We start from the raw sequence: 21,934 nt of genomic DNA on the forward strand, positions 1-21,934 counted from the left end.
AAAGGCCTGGTGATCTGCTGTCAAGTCGTCAACAATTGAAAACCTGTAGAATACAGTTCTCCATATCTTTTTCAAAGGCTTCAAATACACACTGACAACATGGCTATATCCCCTGAAGACCCTGTAGAATACAGTTCTCCACAGTGAATTAACATTTTAGAATACACATGGGATCACAGTGAATTAGCATCAAGAGAATGGTTTGGTTTACACAGACCCTACTGGGTTTTATAGCACTGATGCCATTGGTGTTCCTTGTTCTTGTCCTTCACATTGGCTCTCAGGATAGAGAACCCTCACCCAGTGATCAACACTAAACATTCGCCAGCATGCCACTAAGGCGTTGAAGGGGAATGTACTTAGACTGGAAGCTGTGGAAAGTCCTTCTGGGAGATGAATGTGATCAATCGTGTTAGACATACTCGGCAGACTTTAGCCCTATCAGAGGTGACAGAGACTGCCCGCGATTCCACACAGCACCTTCCTAAAGATTCTGAGCTCTGGTTTCCTCTTGTCATTTCCTGCTGAGCACAGCAGGGACCTGCCACATCAACAGCATTGGTGACCATCAGAAGCACTTACTGTTTGCTTACTGCGTGTCAACCCTGGCCCAAGCCCTATACCTGTAATCACTTGAAAACACTCTGAGATGGATGTTGTTATTATCCTGTAAGGGATGAGGAAACCAGGCCCAGAGATGCTAAGTAATTGTTCCCCTGACGCTCATGTAACAGGCAGTATGAGCTCCGTAGAGACCTATCAAACGGGGGTCCAGTTCTTGGCAGAAATAAGAATGTTGATGTTGCTCTGGATTTCTACTCAGAACTGTGTTTGGAAGATCTGCTTTCTTGTCAGTTCCTTCGAAGACAGCTAGCTGTCTTTCTAGAACTATATAACATGGTTCACTAATTTGAGAAATTAAAAGACATTATCATTGATAAGGCCACCAATAACATACATAATTTTGAGACTGTATTTTACTATTTATTGGAGATCACCTATAGAGGCTGAATCACACATTTGAGAGTGTGTGTGTGTGTAATGTATTCAGCTGTCCTCTCTCTTTGCTTTGTTGCTGAGTTTATTAAGTTATTTTTATCAGCCCAATTTAATAATAATAATGTTCCAAAACTAGTCAAGCTTCACGTTTTCCTAAGCAACCAACACCCCCACATGGTTCTATTGCTTTTCATACGAACTTGAGCGTCATCTGATGTTATTGTTTTTTTTTTTAAATAAAAGACACCTTTTTGAATTGCCCCCTCCAGGATCTTCTGAAGACTACCTTGGACTTCCAGAAACTAGGGAAGCTCGAGTTTAGCGGCATCAGAGGGAATGCTCTGAGCTGGCAGGCCCAAAGAATGTATGATGAATTTCAAGATATGTGCAAGGTCTTCTCCGAGTCCTCATATGACTGCCTCGACCTCCAGAGCATGGTACGGGCTAGAGGGGCTAACCTGTCAGCTTTCTCCCTTTGCCATATGACCCTACCCTGTAGGAGCTGGGTATTTCCTTGCATTTTCCCTGTGTGTTTCTTCTCTGTAATTCTGATGCCCATCAGTGGATCTCCACTTCTCAGGAGAGTGATCAGAGAAGGCTTCTTCCAACTGTGAGCCAAACTCAGGATGTCAGGGACACTGAGGTGGGCACTGGGTGATGATGACCAATTGTAGCTTTCCTGTGGGCTCAGCGACCCTTCAGAGACTGCCACGTGAAGGGCAGGGATGCCTAGACAGAATTGTGTGTGTACTTTAAGAAGGAGGCAGGCAAGCTGTAACCAAGTTCTGATCTCATCACAGTCCCCATGGGAGCCTTCAGGATGAGGAAAGGGCCGCCAATGAACTTGTGGGACTAGGACACAAGAAAATAGGCACCAGATATAACCTGGAAAAGCTGTAACCTGAGAGAAGGTCAGTCAGAGGGGTACAAACCCACAGAGAGGAGGAAGAAAGAAGAAGAGGGACAGGGGCAGAGGCAGCCCTGAGAAGGGAGTAGCAGAGCTACTGCATAAGGAAGTAAAAAAGGTAAAGCCAGAGGTTCCTGCACCATCTGTTAGTTCTTTCCCCTTTGCATGGGGTTGGCACCCTTATTAAAATCAGTTGTCTGTTGTTGAGATCATAGCCCAGGAGACACTGAGCACATTGTAAAGGTGGTGAGTAACTTTGGGAATGGACAATGATTTTTGAATGAACAACAAAATAAATACTATCGGTGCCACTAAACTGTAAGGCAGTTCTGGTAGCCTAGTGTCAAGTTAATGTTGAAGAATGAATAATGTTAATGTTAATGAATGAAGAATGTACATATGTATGAAGAATATGGAAATGGTAAATGTTACTGCATATGTATTTACTATCATTTTTAAATTGTGATGTTGGGAAAGAGTACATGGACTACCAAAAGAACAAACAAATAGGTCTTGGAGAAAAGGAATTCCAGGGTGTTCCTTACAGGCAAAGATGGGGAAATTTGGATCTGGAAGGGCCAGTCCTTGGGGAAAGATATCATGCTGGGGATGGTGGGGGGTTAGAGGAGAAGAAGACCCTCAACAAGATGCATCGAGCACAGTGGAGATTGTAAGGATGGCTCAAGAAAAGGCAAACTTTTGGTCTGTTGTTCATAGAGTCACTATGAGTCACAGTTGACTTGAAGGCACCTAGCAACCATAGTTGAAAGCTATTAAGACAGGAATCTGCGCCTCACATGTCCAGGACACGAATAGTTGGCTCAGACCCAGAGAACGATCTCTTTCTAAAATTGCCGCGAGTGTAAAGTAGAGAAAAGACGATGGTCCATCAGCAAAATGCACAGTGTGTTTGCTACCATAGAATACAATAAAACAACAAAACTCTGCAAAAAGGAAAAAACTGGAAGGACATATACAATGCCAGTACATCTGAGTTTAGGAAGTAGACATAAGTTTTCTTTTATTCTTTTCCTTCTTTAATATTTTTAGGGGGCTTCTTGTTGTTAGGTGCTGTTGAGTCAAGTACGACTCATAGCAACCTTGTGAACAACAGACCTGAATTGTGCCCAATCCTGTGCCAACCTCACAATATCTGACACACTCAAGCCCATTGCTACAGTCACTGTGTCAGCCTGGATCTTCGTCTCCTTTGCTATCCCTCCACCTTTCCAAGTACCATGTGCCTCTTCAAGAAATAACCTGTCCTAGCAACATGCCTGAAGTATATGAGACAAAGGCTTCAAGGAACATCTTTGTCTCCAAGGAACAATCTGGCTGCACCTTCTCCAAGACATATCTGCTAATTCTTCTGGCAGTTCATGGGATACTCCGTATTCTTCTCCAACATGACAGTTCAAAGATATCAATTCTTCTTCTGTCATCCTTGTTCATTGTCCAGCTCTCAGCAGCATAGCAAGTGACTGAAATGACCATGGCCTGAATTAAACCCTGGTCTTTTTTAAGGAGAAAGTAGTAAAGACAAATAGGACTGGGAAAATCTGCTGTTAGGCACCTCTCTAGAGTACTGAGAAGCAAAGATGTCAGTTTAGAGTCTAAGGTCTCCTGATTCAGGCCATGGTCTTCACAAAGGTTAACTGTACGTCAGAGATTTGGACAACATACCATGGCCTAACAAGAAAACAATTTAAGTCTGTCTTGGAATGGGTGAAACCAAGTTTTTCCTTGGAGGCTAGTATTTTGAAGATACTTCTCACATATTTTGGGCATATGGCCAGGAGGGATCAGTCCTTGAAGAAGGACTTCATGCTTGGAAGGGTGGAGGGACAGCGCAGGAGAAGAAGACCATGGATGAGACGGATTAGTACAGTAACTGGGGCAATAGAGGTAGATGTATTTGAGTCAGTGAGACTGGCTCAGGACAGGGCAGGCTTCAGTGCTGTTGTACTTAGTGTCACTATGAGTTGCAGGTGACTCAATGTCACATAACAACAAAAACTATGAATATATATATCATTCTTACAAAGCTATAATAAAAGGTAATAATATTCCCACATATTAGAGATTTGAGTTAACTTTGACAATTGCATCCACTCCAAGAAATGGAGCATATTACACTTGGGCTTGTCAAAGAAAATATAGTGTTTGGAACATGCTTACCAACAAATTATTCGTTGGTTGTCTGAAATGAAAATTTAATTGGTTGTCCTTTATTTTTACTTGCTGAATTTGACAACCTTGTGAACAATGGTTCATTGCTGCCTTTACCAATTAAGGTACATTTAGAAGAAATAGTATTTACCAATACAGTTCCATTACTTCTCCCCCTGATGACTAGATCTAGTGAGTCTAAAAATTAAGACTTTAACTTGTGGGTGGGAAGAATGAAAGTCAGTGATGCCAGAATAGCCCCATTGCTAGGGCTGCCATTGCCCAGGTGACTTCTTGGGCACACTCTGGCACCATGGGAGACAGAAGGGACTTTGGAAAGAGTAAGAGAAGGACATGAAAAGGGAGGGGAACACGTACTGACTTCACACTTGATTCGCTTTTCCCTTTTTAGTTGGAGCCTGAGAAAATTCTGTAAAACATAGGATCACTGTTTACATGTTTAACACTAAATCCTGACAGGTTGAATTAAAGATTAGTACTAAAATGCATCATAGACTTGACTTTTGGAAAAGAATTGTACTATTATTTATGTGTGATCTCTGTGTAGGAATTTGAAGATGACATCTCTGAATTTAACCAGAGAGTGGAAGATCTTGACCGCAGGCTGGGCACTGTCTTTATTCAAGCCTTTGATGATGCATCTGGTTTGGATCATGCCTTTAAGGTTTGTACAAGTAGGGAAGTAGCTAACTCTGGGCTTGACACTTTCTCACCGTTGCCAGAGAAGCACAGGGATATTACTCTTCCAGTGAGTCTGTTCCTATATGTATTAATTGTTCTGTTTAGTCTGGTAGGAGTCCTGAGTAGCAAAATGGTCAATACAAGAGCATTTAAAAAAAATAATTCATCATGACCAAGTGGGATTCATGACAGGTATTTAAAGATGATTCAACATAAGAAAAACTATCAACATAAGTCATCATATTAACAAAGCAAATAACAAGAACCACATGATTCTAGCAATTGATGCAGAAAAGGCCTTTGACAAAATCCAACACCCCTTCCTGATTAAAACACTCAGCAAAATAGGAATAGAAGAAAATTTCCTCAATATTGTGAAAAGTATACATGGAAAACCAAGAGCCAATATCATTCTCAATGGAGAAAGACTAAAAGCATTCTCCTTGTGAACAGGGACCAGACAAGGATGCCCACTGTTACCACTTCTGTTCAGTATTGTACTGGAAGTACTTGCTAGAGCTATATGACAAGAAAAGGAAATAAAAGGCATCAGATCAGCAAATAGATAGTTAAACTGTTGTTATATGCAGATGATATGATAGTGTACACAGAAAATCCCAAGGACTTAACAAAAACACTTTTAGACCTAGTAGACCAATTCAGTAGTGTAGCAGGGTACAAGGCCAGCATATTAAAAATCAATAGGATTCCTCTACAGTAACAAAGAAAACACAGATGAAGAAACTAATACCATTTGCAGTAGCTAATCACTAATTGAGATACTTGAGAATAAACCAAACTAGAAACATAAAACAACCTTCATAAAGAAAAGTACAAAACATCACTGTCAGAAAGGATTAGGTACCTAAATAAATGAGAAAATTTTCCTGTTCATGAACAGGAAGACTCAATATAGTGAAAATGACAGTCTTACCAAGAGTCCTACATGTTTAACACAATCCCAATACAAATACCAAATCCATTTTTCAAAGAGATAGGAAAGACCATTATCAAGTTTATTTGGAGAGGAAAGAGACCCCAAGTAACCAAAGCTCTCATGTTGTTGTTGTTGTTAAGTGCCGTCGAGTGACAGGCAACTCATAGTGACCCTATGAAGGAGAGTCCTCGACGCTTGGGTGCCTTTCATCCTCTCTCCAGGTTCATAGGGTTTCCAGAGGCAAGCTATTATGGAAGTGGATGCCATTCCTCCTTCCAAGCTTGTTTTAACTGGGGAGCTCCACCCCACTCTCTGTCCATATTGGGTAGCCAACCATTAACACATTTGACACATTGGTGTCACAGTGTTCTGCCTCACAGCAACCAACAGTGACCGCGGTACAGCAACTTGTACACCAGGGCTATACAACCTAGAGGAATGTTTGAACAGACAATGAGAGACAGGCTTGAGGGCCGCAGGCCCAAGGGCCCTTTTGGGTTTGGAACTCTCTGCTGCCACCTTAAACGCTAGGCCAAGCCTGGCTTGCCTGACTCCTGGAGGCAGAATAGTCCTTTGTGTCCGAAAACTGCCACAACACCTGCCCAAACAGCACCGTGCTCTCTCTGGTAACTGGGCCATAGCAACTCTGGGCAGAGCAAACCTGGGAGAACATGGCCGCCAACTCTCTCCTCTTTCCTTTGCTTGAAGCCCTCTGCTGCCGCCTTAAACCCTGGCTTGCCTGGTCCTGGAGGCAGAGTAGTCCTTTAAAACTCTCATGAAAAATGAAGTGGGAGGCATAGCACTGCCTTACCTTAAGAGCTACTGTACTATTTGGTACAGCTGTAATAACCAAGATGGCATGATATTAGTACAACGACAGACACATAGACCAATGGAACAGAATTGAGAGCTGAGAAATTAACTCATTTACCTGTGGTCAACTGGTATTTGACAAAGAAACAAAACCTTCAAATGGGAACATGCCCACTTCTTCAACAAATGGTGCTGGCAAACCTAGACTTCTACCTGCAGAAAGCTAAAAGAGAATCCACACCTCTCATCAGACACAAAAGTCAACACAAGGTGGATCAGAGACCTAGTGGTAAAGCCCAAACCCATAAAGATCATAGAAGACAAAATGAGACCAAACTTAGAAGACCTAGCCTATGATATACAGCCAGAAATGCACAACCAGGAAAGGATCACATTGATGAACGGGACTCCCAAAAGCTTAAGTCTGAATGCACATCAAAACTTTTTTTCCAGCAAGGTGAAATGGTACCTACTGACTGGGGGAAAAATATTTGATAATGCCATCTCAGACAAGGATCTCATAACAAAAGTTTATAGAAGACTCCTGGGCCTCAACAAGAAAAAGACTGATAATCCAATTACAAAATATGCAAAAGACATGGAAAGTTTTTTCACAGAGGAAGACATTTAAATAGCCAACAGACACATGAAGAAATGCTGAAAATCACTCACTTGTAATCAGAGATGCAAATCCAAACCACAATGAGATACCATCTCACACCAGCAGCAGTGATAAAATTTAACAGGACAGCAAGCAATAAACATTAGAGAGTATGTGGAAAGATTGGCACTCTTACACACTGTTGGTAGGATTTTAAAATAATACAACCACTCTGGAAGGCAGGTGGCATTTCCTAAAAAATCTAAACATGGAAGTTCCATATTATTTCACTGCTGGAAATATGCCTTAAGGAAATTAGAACTGAGGCAAAAACAGAAATTGATACACTGATGTTCATAGCAGCATTATTTACAATAGCAAGAACATGGAAACAGCCCACATTTCTTTTTTTGGTCAAATTAATAGAATTTTATTACAAGAATCAGATCCATTTTGAAATCAGATGCATATTATTTGACCGGCCTCATTTCTGTAGCTGGAAAACTCCTAGCCTACTCATCAGCCTGCTGGACAGTTCCTTTTTCAGAGACATAGATAGCATCCAAAAATTTTCGGATATCCTTGTTTTTAACTGTTGTAGCTTGCTGAATCAAAGCAGCTGAATTGGATACAAGTTCAATGTCATTTCCTTCAAGAATTAATCCATCTTTCTGGGCTTGAGATACCGAACAAGCAACACCTGGTCTTATTCGAACTCTCCGAATGCATTTTTCACCCAAGAAGTTTCTAATTTCAACCAGAGATCCACTCTCTTGAATCACAACGTTGTTGGGGAAATGAGCATACACAGACCTCATCTTGTAACAAAAGCCCAGTGTAACACCCTTGATCATGTTCTGTACGTGGCTACAGATGGTGCGAACAGTAGCCAGTTCCTTCCTGTTTCCCCACCATTTGTCAACACGAAGCCTCTTCTTTTTCCTTCCGAGAAGACTGAGCTCTACATTCATGTGATTGAAGTCCCTCCGCAAGGTTCCCTGCGGGCCTTTCACGATAACTGTGCGGCCCCTCAGAGCAATGTCAACATTCTCTGGAATGTCGACAGTCTGCTTGCTGAGAATGGTCTTCATTCTCGCAGTTAATGTGGTAAAGCCCACATTTCTAGCAACAAACAAATGAATTGAGAAACTCTAATACATTCACAAGATGGGGTACTATGCAGTACTCAGGAGTAACAATTTCAGAAAATATAACATGGGAGAGACTGGAGAGCATTATGCTGTGTGAACAAATTGAGGCAGAGAAGGACCGATACTGCACATGATCATTACTGCAAAAATAGAAGAATAGCTAGTAATATGTGTATAAATGTCCAAAAGGGGAAGGTGATAGAAAAAGGACAAAGATAGAAATCACTAGGAGAGCAGAATTTAGTGGGTGGATGGGGGCAGTTATGGAAAAAATAGGAAAGAGTTGATGGAAGCTTGAAAAGTCAGGGTTATAATAGACATAGATCAATAATAATTAATTCTGTAAAGATATGTGTGTGTGTGTGTATCTCACCCAATGTAATTGAAACTGTGTAAAATGCAACATACTGAATGAGACACAATGTATATGAATTATTGTATGCAAACTATTTTTTTAAAAAGGAGATAAAAAAGAACTAATGGGCCATGTATACCTCCTATACAGAGTCAGCAAAAAACACAGAGAAAAAAGAAAAGAAAATAAAACACATAAAAATGACCAGACTTCGTGATCTCATGTTCTCATTGTGTGCTATCAAGTCAGATCCAACCCACAGCTAATTGTCTGATGGGTTTTAAAAGGTAGTTAATTGCACAAGAAGAGATTTCCCATCCTTCTCCCATGGAACAGCTGGTGTAATCAAACTGTGGACCTTTGGGATTGTAGTGCAGCCTCTTACCACAAGGACACCATAGCTCCAGTGAGCTCATAGAGACTGAGGGTGTCTCTAAAAACCATGGCTCCTAGTTAGCCTTTGAGCCTGGAAGAGAACTAATTTCTGAATCTCAACCTTCAGCCAAAGAGATAAGCCTTTAAGGTGAAAGAAAGGCATAGTGATTTATATCCAAAAATCAGCCCCTGTAAACCGTGTGTGTCACAGCTGTCCAGCACACAATGGGCCGACGGGATGGTGCGGGACTGTGAAGCATCCTCTTCCTCTGTGTGTGGGTCACCCCTTGTGGAGGGCTAATGAGAGGGAGCTGACAACCACAGGAAAGGTTTGATTTGTGACCATCTTGCCCTTCCCTCTCCACCTTTTCTGTAGCTGCTCAGCATAGCAGGAAATCTCCTTGAAAGGCCACTGGTCGCCCAAGATGTGTCTGATAAATATGCGGTTCTCATCAGAATGTTCAGCCAAGACCTGGATGCAGTGAGGTTAATCTACAATCAGCATGTCCAGGAGGAAGCAGAACTCGGTAAGTCTTGTAGCAGTGAGTTCACCACCCGGGCAGGGTTCTGCAGCTACAGTAGACGCAGCTCACTCGTTTAGGTTTGGTATCTATATGAGGATTGAAGACATCCCTTCCAAAAAGCGTACCCCCTTGTTTGAGATTCCAGACAAGCCAAGGTCATTGTAGAATTTGGGGACCTATGTCGCACTTCCATCCATGGCAGAGATTGACCAGCTGAACCTGAGAAGTCGAGACAACCACTGCTGGTTAGTCGAGACCTTGACATAATGCATTGATCATTGATCCACCCTGCCACACTGATCGATCTTCAACACACCTCAGATTCACTACAGATATTTGCAAATTTGGAAAATGTTGCTAATGTCATCTGATGCCATATCAATCATGCCCCTGGCCCGAGAAGCCAAAAGGAGGCTGGCAAAGACTGACCACAGTGGGCAGTCTCCAATTATAGGACCTATAATCCATTTTTTGGAAGCAGGAGTGTCATGCACTTCCGCAAACAGTTTGCCTATGCCTAGGAAAACCCTATGAACCGGGAGAAAGGATAAAAGTCACGCACACAAGTGTCGAGGACTTTCATTCATAGGGTCACTATGAGTCGCCTAAGACAGCACTCAACAACAACAACAACATAATCCATTTACTGTTGAGTCAGCTCTGACTTCTGGTAACCCCGCATGTGCCAGAGCAGAACCGTGCTCCTTGGAGTATTCAGTAGTTAGTATTAGAAACCGACTTCTTCTGAGGCTCCTCAGGGTGGATCGAACCACTCACCTTTCAGTCAACAGCTGAGCACCCTAAGGTTTGTATGACACAGGGAATCTTACCGTCCTTACAGGCCTTCTGTTATAGGCTCTGTCCAACTTTGGAAGCCAAACACAATTGCCATTCAGATTTTGAAGTGTCTTTGAGCCCTCTCCATGAACAAGGCGTGCTTGTAGACCCTGGATGTGGTGATGGGTCAAGGTGAACAATAGAAGAATACTGACTGAAAGGTTGTTGTTCAAGGTGCAAGGCAGGTAGATGGATATGAACTTGGGTAAGAATAGAGCATAGCAAAAAGTGTGAAGTGCTCAGCTTGCAAAATGTAAGAAAAAAGCACTTTGTAACAAACGGGGGAAATAAAAGGGAAGGTTTACGGGATAGGTAGCCTTGAGGGAGAGACACAGGACCCCTCAAGGAAAGGTGAGGAGAGGCTATGGGATGAACGGTCAGAAAAGCCAGTGGCCACATAAGGTCTGCAGAAGGAGATCTGGTTGGCCCTGGAGACTGGGGCAACATTGTGCAATGCCCTCAATATTGCCACAGAAATTCAGAATCCCTTCTTCGCTTAATGGTGAATTATTAAAAATTTTAAAGTAACAAAATAACAAAATCCAAAAATCAAACCATGTCCATTGAGTCAGTTCTGACTCACGTTGCTGTTGTGAGGTGCCTTCGAGTTGATTATGACTCTTAATAACCCTACAAACAACAGATCGGAACCTTGTCCTGTCCTGAGCCACCCTCTCCAACCTCAACACACTAGAGCCCATTGTCACAGTCACTGTGTGAACCCATCTTTTTTGGGGGGGTCATCTTTTTCTGATTTGTTGCTGAGTGCTCTTGAGTCGAAAATGATCCTGAGCTGAGCCTCCAGCAGGTTTTCAGAGGCAGTAAATTGCACGGGAGGAGATTGCTCCTTCTTCTCCCATGGATGGAATCCATGGGTGGGTTCAAACTGCGAGCCTTTAGGATTGCAGCACAGCTTCTTACCACTAGTTTCCAAGCCTGTGAATCTTCAGAGGAAGAAAATGCCCATCTTTCTCCTTGAGAGGAGCTGGTAGATTTGAACTGCTGACATTCTGGTCAGCAGCAACCCAGTAGGTAGACTTTGTCCACGGGGTTTTCAGAACTGCACGTCTTTACAGAGTAGACTGTCATTCTCCCATGGAGGTGCTGGATAGCTTGAACTGCAGCCTTCTGCTTAGCAGCCAAATAGTTCACCCACAAAATCACAAATATGCCTTGTCTTATTCATGAAAAAAAAAACACAACAACCCCCAAACCCTAAAAAACAAAAGATGCAAACTCACGGCAGAACCGACTCATGTCTGACCCTCCGTTGGTTTCTGAGGCTGTAAATCACACAGGAGGAGATCACCCAGAATTCTTTCTCCTGTGGAGCTGGGGGATTTGAACCATCAGAGAGGTGTTGTGGTTGGATTAGTAGCACATCTCCTTCCAGCGTGGGCCATCCAAGCTCCCCACCTCATTCATAGTCCTTTTTTAGTTTTCAGAGAAATCCTAGATGTTAAGTAAAAAAGCTAGAAAAAATCACAAACAACCAAAGACTTAAACACATTTCCGTGGAGTCAGAACTGCCTCATAGCCGGCTCTCCTGCAGATTTCCAAGGGTATAGATCGCACAGAAGGAGATTGTCCTTTCTCCTGTGGGGCCGTTGTTGGATTCGAACTGCTAGAGAGGCACCCCTTGTGGTTTAACAAATCCCTACAGACTGTGCCATCAGAGTTCCCCAAAAGAAAACTGTGGCCGAGATACAGTCACTGAAGGCAGTGTTTTTCTACCCTGACTGAGCAATTAGAATCTTCTGCTTTTCTTTTGGCCACATACTCACATACTTTGGGCCTGTTAGGAGGCACCAGTCCTTAGAAAAAGACAGCATGCAGTGAAAAGTGGGTGGTCCGAGGAAGGGAGGAAGGCCCTCAACAAGATGGGCTGACATAGTTAGTGATTCTAAGTGTGGACTCCAGCCAGAGCTTCCTATCAGAGCTGGTGAGCATGGTGCAGGGCAGGGCAAGGTTCAGATCTGGTGTTCCTACGGTCACTATGAGTTACAGTCGACTCGATGGCACCCAACAACAATGCGTTTTTATAAAACCAGATCAGTGGCCAGCCGTTGCTCACACCTATGAAATTACAGTTTCTCAAGTAGAGCCCAGGTCTCCCTCAAGCACATCCAGGTGGTGCGAATGAACAGGAAGGTGGAGAATCACTGGGGCGATACCGTAAAGCCTGCGAGTGGCAGAGCAGGGCGGGGAACGCAGGTCCTCTGACCAGTTTTGCATTCTCCCTTCGGTCCCCTCCTTCCGCCTTCATTAGCAGACCGTGGTCCCCTTGCAGGAAGTCCTCCCTGCAGCCTGACCACTGCTGGTTTGTTGACGTGGGGGTAGAGAAGGCAAAAGTGGAGTAACTGCAGGGGGTGCTGCCGGGTTGCCCTCCTCAGCCTGGCTGTCCTGGTCCCCAGGGTTCTCCCAGGTGCACAAGAACATGCCTGCCGTGGCTGGAGGTCTCCGCTGGGTCCAGGAGCTGAGACAGCGCATCCAGGGCCCCATCAGCAACTTCCAGTCTCTCTCACATCCGTAAGTATCACAGTTGTCTGGCCATCTGTTTCCCGACATGCATTTTGAGTTTTGTAGAGCCATAACTCATTTACCAAAGGCATGTAAATCACGCTAACTTCTCTCGCAACTGAAAAGAAACCTGTTGGCCCAACAGCATTAGGGATTATATTGAGTCTCCCCAAGAAGATCTGTTGACATTCTACTCCCTGAGCTTGTGAATGGAATAGTATGTGGAAGCAGGCTCTGCCTTTGAAGATTTCTCAATTGAACTCATGAGGTCATACTGGAGTAGGATGAGCCCTAAAGCCCCCTGAGTAGTGTCTTAGGAAGGGAGAGGACAGATGTGGCCCCCTGAGTAGTGTCTTAGGAAGGGAGAGGACAGATGTGGAGACAGTTCAGGTGGAGAGGCTGTCAGGTGAAAATGCATCTACAAGCGAAGGAATGCCAAGAGAAGAGACAAGAAAATATCTTCCAGCGTGGGTCATGGGGCATGGTCCTGCTCACTCCCCATATCCAGATTCCTAGCCTTTAAAAAGGGAGTGATAGCTGAATACTAGGCTGCTAACTAGAAGGCCAGTGGTTGAAACTCACTTGCCTCTCTACAGGAAATAAGATTTGCATATCTCCTCCCATAAAAAATGATATCCTGATAGACTAGTGGTAATAAACTGTGCTACAATCCCCAAGGGATGTGGTTTGAATCGAACAGCTGCTCCGTGGGGGATAGATTTACAATCTTCTCCCATGTGGTTTACTTCCTTTGAAAAGCCTGCTGGAGGGTCAGCTGTGGGTTGGTTCCATCTTGATGGTATTCAACAACATCAACATCAGAAGATGAATTGCACAGGGAAAATATGCTGCCAGTGATCTCTCCAGAGTCCAGAAGAGCAACCATGTCAGTCTAAGATTAAGGTGTTCCTGATCTAAGCCATAGTCTTTTCAATTGCTGGATAATGACTAAGTATGACAGAAAAAGAATCCATGCCTTTCAGTTATGGTGCTGGAGAAGAGTATTGAACATACCATGGACTGCCAGAACCAACAGGTCTGTCCTGGGAAGGGTGAAACCAGGGTGCTCCTTGGAAGCAAAGATGGTGAAACTTCATCTTACATACTTTAGACATGTTGACAAGAGGGTTCAGTCTGTGGAGAAGGACATCATGCTTGGAAGAGTAGAGGGTCAGTGCAAGAGAGGAAGAACTTGGCTGAGATGGATTGATGTAGTCTGTGGCAATGATGTTAAGTCTGTCGGAGGTGGTGAGGTTGGCTCAGGAGCTATTGTTCGTAGGGTCACAATGAGTCCCAGTCAATTTGATGGCACCTAACAGCAAGAAGGAAGCCATACAGAGCAGTTCTCCTCTGTCCTGTTGGCTCCAACCCCTAGCACCTCTGTGACCAACAGAAGGGAGCCCCAACTGTGTCCTGCTCTGTCCTCAAGTGTCTCCTATGCTTCCAGTTCATTGCAGTCATAGTGTCCCTGCATCTCATGCCAGGCTGCTGGGACTTGGAGTGGACTTGACGGCACACAGCAGCAGCCTGTGTGACGATGAACTTCTGTTCTCATAAGCGCCTCCTTCTAGGTGTGATGTTATGATGTAACATTGTTCTTTTCATCCCTCTATCAACTAGTCCCTGAGTGCAGGCTACCATTGGGAGGCCTTGACCTTGGACAAGGAGTTCTCTTTGGTTGAGAGCAAAGTCTGAAGAAGAGCCTGTACCACATCTTTGCTGTTCTTAGGTGCCTTGTGAATAACAGATCTAAACCCTGCTCTATCCTGTGCCAGCCTCACCATCTCTAATACACTTGAGCTTGATTTGTGCTTTCACTGACTCAGTACTACTACTTCTTCTTCTTCTTCTCCTTCTCCTCCTCCTCCTTCTCCTCCTCTTTCTTTCTTTCTTTCTTTCTTTCTTTCTTTCTTTCTTTCTGTCTTTCTGTCTTTCTGTCTTTCTGTCTTTCTGTCTTTCTGTCTTTCTTGTCTTTCTTGTCTTTCTTGTCTTTCTTCTTTCTTCTCTTTTTAAATAATATTGTGTGCTGTTGAGTCAGAACTGACCCATAGCTGAACCTCTAGTGGGTTTTCAGAGGCAGTTAATCACACAGAATGAGATTGCATATCCTCCTTCCACAGAGCAGCAGGTGATTTGAACCACATGCCTTTGGCATTGCAGCACAACTTCTTAACAATGGGCCACCAGAGCTTCCTTTTATATAATAATGATAGTTTTTTCTTAAGTAGAGAAAAGTACAGCCCTCTTGATTTTTCTTGACTCTTCCAATTCCCCTTTTTCTCAGATTTCTGAAGAAGCTTATTTACTATCTGCCTGACTGGCTCAGCCACGGGGAGGGGGTTGAGTCCAGGGTTTGGTGAAGGCTGGAACTGCAGAAGGATCCTTATGGCTCTTGTCCCCTGTCACCTGTGGGAGCCTGCATTTCAGCGAGTGCAGGTGCCCTCTAGTGGTCAGTGGTGGATGTGCAGGAAGAAGGTAGGCTCTTTAAGGGCGTTTGGAAGCTGGCCAACTCTTCTTTCCAGGCCCGGGAGAATTCCCAGTAAGCACAGTTAGCACAGGCTTACTTAAGCTTGCTTACCTACTGATCTGTGATGAAAGTATGTGAACAGATTTGTATTCGCTCCCAGAGTCAAAACTCACTTATAACTGACCCTTTAGTGGTTTTCCCTGAAGCTGTAAATCACACGGGATGAGAAGGCCAATCTTTGTCCTCTTCCTAAACTGTTGTTTATGTAGTTGTTGAGTACTAGAGTTGGAACCGACCCACAGCTGACCCTCAAGTGGGTTTTCAGAAGAAGTTAATCACACAGGAGGAGATTGCCCGTCCTTCTTCTCCCACCAAGCAGCTGGTGGATTTGAACTGCATGCCTTTGGCATTGCAGCACAGCTTCTTACCACTAGACCACCAGAGCACAGATTAGTAAGCACAAGTAAGGCAGTATTTACTTCGCCATCAGGTCCCAGTCAGGAATATTTAATTGGAAAAGAGGCTTCTCTTCTGCAGAAAGTGGTGTGGGGTGGGGAGAGAAGCCAACCATTTCTAGAAGGAGAATTTTTTTATGTGGAGAAAAATATAAAGTTCACTCCAGATTAGTACATGAACCCAGATAAACCCATGCTTATCTTGCTTGCACAGTGACTGTTATAGGCTCTGCTTGCTGCTGTTGTGTGTAATCAATTCAGAACCGATCCTTAGCTGCCTCCTCAGCAGGTTTCCTGAGGCTGTATATTACATGGGAGTAGATTGCCCATTTTTCTCCCAAGGAGCAGTTGGTGGATTAACTGTGTGCCTTTGCATTCACAGCACAACTCCTTACCACTGGGTCACGGAGTCAGAGTGTTACCTTTACTCCTCCTAACGCTTTGTCATGTGCTCTCTCTTAGCTGCATGGAGTCTGTGGAAGGCAAGCGGATGGTACAGAAATATGAAGACATGCTTTCCTCGCTGGAGAAGTAGGTTCCAGGGCTGTGGGTCACACGGCTCTGCAGGGCCTGGGCCGTCTGCAGCTCTCAGTCCTGGCAGGTCCCTCAGGGACTCGGAAACGCCACCTTGTGTTTCACATTCTAACTGTGATGTTTGTGAGGATGGTATTTCTGGGTTAGAAACATGGTCTCTGGGGAGCACAGCTCTGTTCCGGAAACACACATTTGCCTAGCGTGGTATTGTTGGGAGCATGGGCCTGGCAGAGTCAGAGGAAGTGGGGCAGTGCTCAATGGCACTCCAGGATGTGTGTCACCGAGGAGGGCGGGCAGTGCTCCACAGAAAGCAATTATTTATCCTGCGCCAAGAGAAAATACATTTTAAAAAGACTTCTTCCATCCTTTTATGCAGAAATCATAAGAATCGAATTTTATGTGGCCTCACGGTTGCTCCACTTAGAGCTGCAGTGGGCCTTCTGGGCTGTGGAATCTAGGAACAGCCTGATGCCTCGTCCCTCTGCCGTCTCCTCTTTCCCCTGTCTGAGAGGTCAGGCTTGTGCTCCACCAGACCTGCCACTGCCTAGTGGTCGCCAGCTCACAGCAACCCGGCAGAACACTGTTGAGCTGCCCCACAGGGTGTCGGAGGCTGGAAGCCTTTGAGGGAGCAGCCTGCCTCATCCTGCTGCCCCACAGGGTGTCTGAGGTTGTGAATCGTTGAGGGAGTAACTCACCTCATCTTTCTCCTGCAGAGCAGCTGTGGGTTTGAACAACCAGCCTCTCTGCTAGCACCTCAATGCCTAACCCACTGGGCCAGCAGTGCTCCTCCAGACTGGTCCCCACTCTCACTGCCATCAAGTTGATTCTGACACTTGATGGTCTTTTGTTGGGTTTTCGAGGCTGTAACTCCTGACAGGAGGAGGCTGCTTCATCTCTTTCATATGGTGAATGGCAGGGTGCAGTAGCCCAGCACTTAACCCCCGTGCCATCAAGGCTTCTTGGAGGATTGTGTAAATTATTCCTGATAATATATGTACCCCCATTTATTGTTGGTGCCTACATCTGCCAACCACCCAGTTCTTCTTCCTCTAGCTCCCAACTAGTTTAAGTCTTTCTTCTTCCCTGTCCCCACCACCGGTGCCTTCACGTAAGACTGGTGCCTCAGTGGCCTGATGGTCACTACCATTTCCAAACAAGCCTTCCTGTTAGCAGGTTCACACCCTCAGTGCCCACCCGTTATTGCATCTGGCAATGTCCCCTTGCTCCCATCAGTTCTTCCTGTCATCTCCTTGACTCCTTTGCAATGCCTCCAGCTGTGGCTCTGGTTTCCCCTCCAGCTCTGTCCCATACCCCTTTCTGGTTCAGGTCTGTGGACTTCTCGTTCCCTGTACACACATCTGTGGTTTCTCACCTCCTCCCCTCGGACCATGCTCCTGTCCTGTGACCTCTCTTCATTCACATGCAGCCTCTACTCATCCTAGGAGACTTGCCCAAGCATCACTTCATCATCCAACCCAGGAAACCTTCCCTGAATTCCTCCTCACCACCCTCCTCACCACCCTCCATCCGCCCCTGCCATTCACTGCCTGACACCCGCTCCCTCTCTCTAGAATGGGGCTTGCTTGTTTACTTCATGCTTATTAGCTTATCTCTGACCTCCATGCTTTGGGCATTTATCAGGAGGTGGCAGTTCTTGGAAAAACATCATGCTGGAAAAGGTGGAGAGTCAGGGAAAGAGAGGAAGACTCTCAACAAGATAGATTGACACAGTGACTATAGCAATGACTTTAAGCGTGGCAGAGAGCTTACAGATGGGGCAAGGTTCAGGTCTGTTTTTCATAGGGTCACTATGAGTAGACGTTAACACAATAACATGATAATAGCAGCAGGATCTCCACCGTTAGTTTGATTGGCTCTGAGGCATTTATTCATCATTATCTCCCCCCATTGTGAATGAATGAATAGATAAATGACCTTGAGCTTCATGTAGGTCAGGAAGCAAAGCCTACCTGGTAATTTCTTCTAACATGTATTGAAGTTGATTGTAACATCCCTTCATCCTTCAAAAACCACATGGCATTTCCGTTTCTTCTGTCCTTTGAATTAAGCTCTGTAGCTTTATAAATAAGTGGTCACCAACAAGAACTGGCTGGCTCATTGACTTTGACCCAAGACTCAATTTAGCTATGTTCTGCCTTCCAGGGAAATAGATGTTCAGTGGTAGAGTCCCTACTTGTCATGCAAAGGACTGAAGTCCAATTTCTAGCCAGTGTACTTCCTGGACCGCCACCACTTATCTGTCATCAGAGGCGTGTATGTTCCTTTGATGCTGAACAGGCTTCAGTGGAATGTCCAGACTAAGACGGATGTGACAAAAAAAGTGTGGATCACAGTGGTCTGACCTCACGGTGCATAGACACAGCATAGCACTGGGCATCCTTTTCTGTTGCAGTTGCACTTGGGGTCACGGGGGTTGGGACTGGCTGGATTGCAGCTAGCACAGGGACTAATGATTCTTGTCGGGGAGTATGATTAGCTGTTCGGGAGTTGGGAGGGTGCTTGCCAGACATTGGGGTGTTGCCTTCAACTCTCTCAGATATGAGACAAGACTTTATGAAAACTGGTGTCAGACAGTATCAGAGAAGTCCCAGTACAATCTTTCCCGGCCTCTTCTGAAACGTGACCCAGAGACGAAGCAGATCACTGTCAACTTTAACCCCCAGGTAAGTCATGAGCAGAACCTTCTTCTGGGAAGAGTTTTAGTTAACTTTGCTGATGTCAAAGCCAAAAAAAAAAAAGTTTCTCCTTCTGTCCCATCCTCCTTTTTCTGTTTTAAAATTTTGTACAGGTTTATTTACAAAGCTTGTATACATTGTATTTCACACAGAATCTTTCCTTTTCCTTCAACTCCACCTCCCTCCACCCATCAAATTGTGCAACCCTGTGATTATTACCTCCCCACCCCACCTATCCTCAGCCCTTTGCTTCTACCTTCCTCCCCTTGATTCCTCATACTCATTCAATAATGATCTTTCTTATACAGTATTTGTCCTTATCAGACTGAGTTAGTTCACTTAGCATAATGCTCTCCAGTCCTTCTCAAATTAGGTAGTAATTTACAAAATCATTGCTCCTGGGTGCTGCATAGCATTCCATCCCCCATTTTTAAGAATATGAAAGGTGTTTCAAAGATCTTGCTCCCTGAAATACTTTTGTGAAATGGATTCTAACGTAGTGCCTTCATAAGCTGTCTGTGTCTACACTGGTCTCCAGGCTTAGCTGGTAGATGTCCTTTTCCACTCCAGAAAATAATCTATCTCTGGCCACTTCATAGCAAACTTAGTCCGCTGGGCCTGTCTAGGACCCATACTAAATGTAAAGACCCTGGACTAAATGCTGGAGGGCCAAAGAAAGGTTGGACCTAAGCCTTGCCTCAGGGAGCCCATGGTCTCATTTGGGAACTGGAATTGTCTTATGTTGCAAACATCTGTCTTTATTAGGTTTCTGTGAGTTGCCCTTGTGCCATTTCTATGTCAGACAATAGAGTGATGGATTCCCTTGTCCCACGCCATCTTCATGATGACTGGCATCTGTGAGTCCATTGTTACCACAAGGCTCATTTCCAGTACGATGTCAAAGAATATTCTGTTGTGATCTGTGGGGTAGGAATTGGATAAATGCTGAAAGTAGATCACCAGGACTTTCTTCCTAGTCTCTGTTTGGAAGCTCTACTGCAACCTGCCCACCATGGATGACTCTGCTGGTGTTTGAAGAAGTTCCAAAATAGTATCATAGTATCATAGCAGCCTATCAGTTACTTTAGCCCAACAAAATGAAAGATGAATGGTGGCTTTTTTAGATGTTGTTGTTAGGTGTCATCTAATCAGTTGTAACTCATAGCAGCTCTGTGAACACAATCAAAATTTTGCCCTATTCTGGGCCATCTTTACAACTTCTACCACTTTCAAGCCCACAGCCATTTTGTCTATCAATCTAGTTGAGTATTTTCCTTTTTTTTTTTCTTTTCTCTAAGCCTCTACAAATGAGATGGATTAACACAGTAAGTACAGCAATGGATTCACGTGCGTCAAAGAGGATGAGGGTGGCACAGGATAGGACAGAATTGAGGTTCGTTGTTCATAGGGTTGCTATGGGTTATACTCAACTCAATGGCACCTAACAACAACAACTACATTTTCCAGTGTATTTTTCCGAAGACTGGCCTCTCTGGCAACATGCCCAGAGTCTAAATCCTTGCCCCTAAGGTGCACTCTGGTTGTACTTTCTCCAAGATCGATCTGTTTATTCTTTGGGCAGCCCATGGAATAGCTGGTATTCTTCTCCAGCCACACAATTCGAAGACATCAGTTCTTCTTCAGTCTTCCTTATTCATTGTCCAACTTTCAGACACATATGAAATAATTGAAAATACCATGTCTTGAATTTTTATCAGATGTTTTTGTTGTTGTTATTGATTGATGTCAAGTCGAGTATGACTCATAGTGACCCTCCTGAAGCTTTCTAAAACTATAGCAGATGCTAACTCCAAAAGGAGTTTGGAAATAAGGCTCTAGATTATTGCTTCTCAAATACAGATCATTTTTTCCCCTTGGATATTTTTTGAATGTTAGACTGGGATGCGGTGACCCTCACATGTAGTTTCCAAAGCTGTAAATCTTAATGGGAGGAGATTGTTCATTATTTCCCACAGAGCTCCTGGTAGTTTCGAACCTCTGACCTGTCTGTTAACAGTGCACCAGGCTATGAGCTATGCCATTAGAGTTCTTTATGTCATATCATGTTATTGTTTTATGCACCATTAAGTCAGAACTGAACCCATAGTTGACCCACCAGTGAGTTTTCAGAGGCTGTAACTTGCATGGGAGGAGGTTGCCTGTCTGTTCCCCAAAGAAGCATCTGGCAGATTTGCCTGTGAGTTGACAGCACGATTATCTATAGGTCAATTATAGGAGTTCCTGGGTAGTACAAATGGTTAGCAAGCTGGACTTGTTACATATATTTCATCTATTAACGTATGTGTTTAATCTATTCTTTAATGAGTCACATTTTTCCCTTTCATCCTAAGTACATAAAATAATAGTGAATCTTACAATTGATGACATCTTAAATTGAATGAAATACGGTCCAAATGATGCTGCAATGAGCCTCCTTAGTTATGTTATTATAGCTATACTTTATTATTTCTTTAGGATAAATGCCTCAAAATGGAATTGCTGGTTAAGAGTATTCACATTGTGCAGCTTTTCATGTGTATTACCAACTTTTTAAAGTTTTTTAAAAATTATTATTAAATTTTATTAGTTTTAGTGAACATTTACAGAGATTTGGGGCTTTCATTCATTCATTGTTGCACTGTTTTCTCTACCCTCCTCCCCAGTTCGTTCTTCTTCCCCCTGCCCAAATGTCTGTTTTAATTGCCCAGTTGCCACAGTGCTTGTCGAAGCCAGTTCTGATTAATCTCCTTTGTCAGTGTGTCCTTAGCCATTCCCTGTCTCTCCTCCGAGAGAGACGTCACCCTGATTCATAAGGAAAAGGGGATGGCGTATTCTCTTAGCTACTCCCTGCTGAAAAGGGACGCTGTAGGTTTCAGGGTGAAGATCTTCTCT

The 21,934-nt window shown here is 44.1% G+C and overlaps 1 protein-coding gene across 1 annotated transcript in view; it reads left to right on the plus strand.

The window, feature by feature from the left end:
• Positions 1 to 21,934, plus strand: part of DNAH9 (dynein, axonemal, heavy chain 9) — a 623,295-nt gene that overhangs the window by 46,531 nt on the left and 554,830 nt on the right. Inside the window, 6 exon segments of the mRNA XM_006898570.1 lie at positions 1,269 to 1,436; positions 4,644 to 4,760; positions 9,386 to 9,536; positions 12,785 to 12,899; positions 16,275 to 16,343; positions 18,904 to 19,030. Coding sequence (XP_006898632.1) covers positions 1,269 to 1,436; positions 4,644 to 4,760; positions 9,386 to 9,536; positions 12,785 to 12,899; positions 16,275 to 16,343; positions 18,904 to 19,030 — 747 coding nt within the window.

Source organism: Elephantulus edwardii, unplaced genomic scaffold (assembly GCF_000299155.1).
Source record: "Elephantulus edwardii isolate Elephantulus edwardi_28Jun2011 unplaced genomic scaffold, EleEdw1.0 scaffold00233, whole genome shotgun sequence".
NCBI classification, from domain to species: domain Eukaryota; kingdom Metazoa; phylum Chordata; class Mammalia; order Macroscelidea; family Macroscelididae; genus Elephantulus; species Elephantulus edwardii.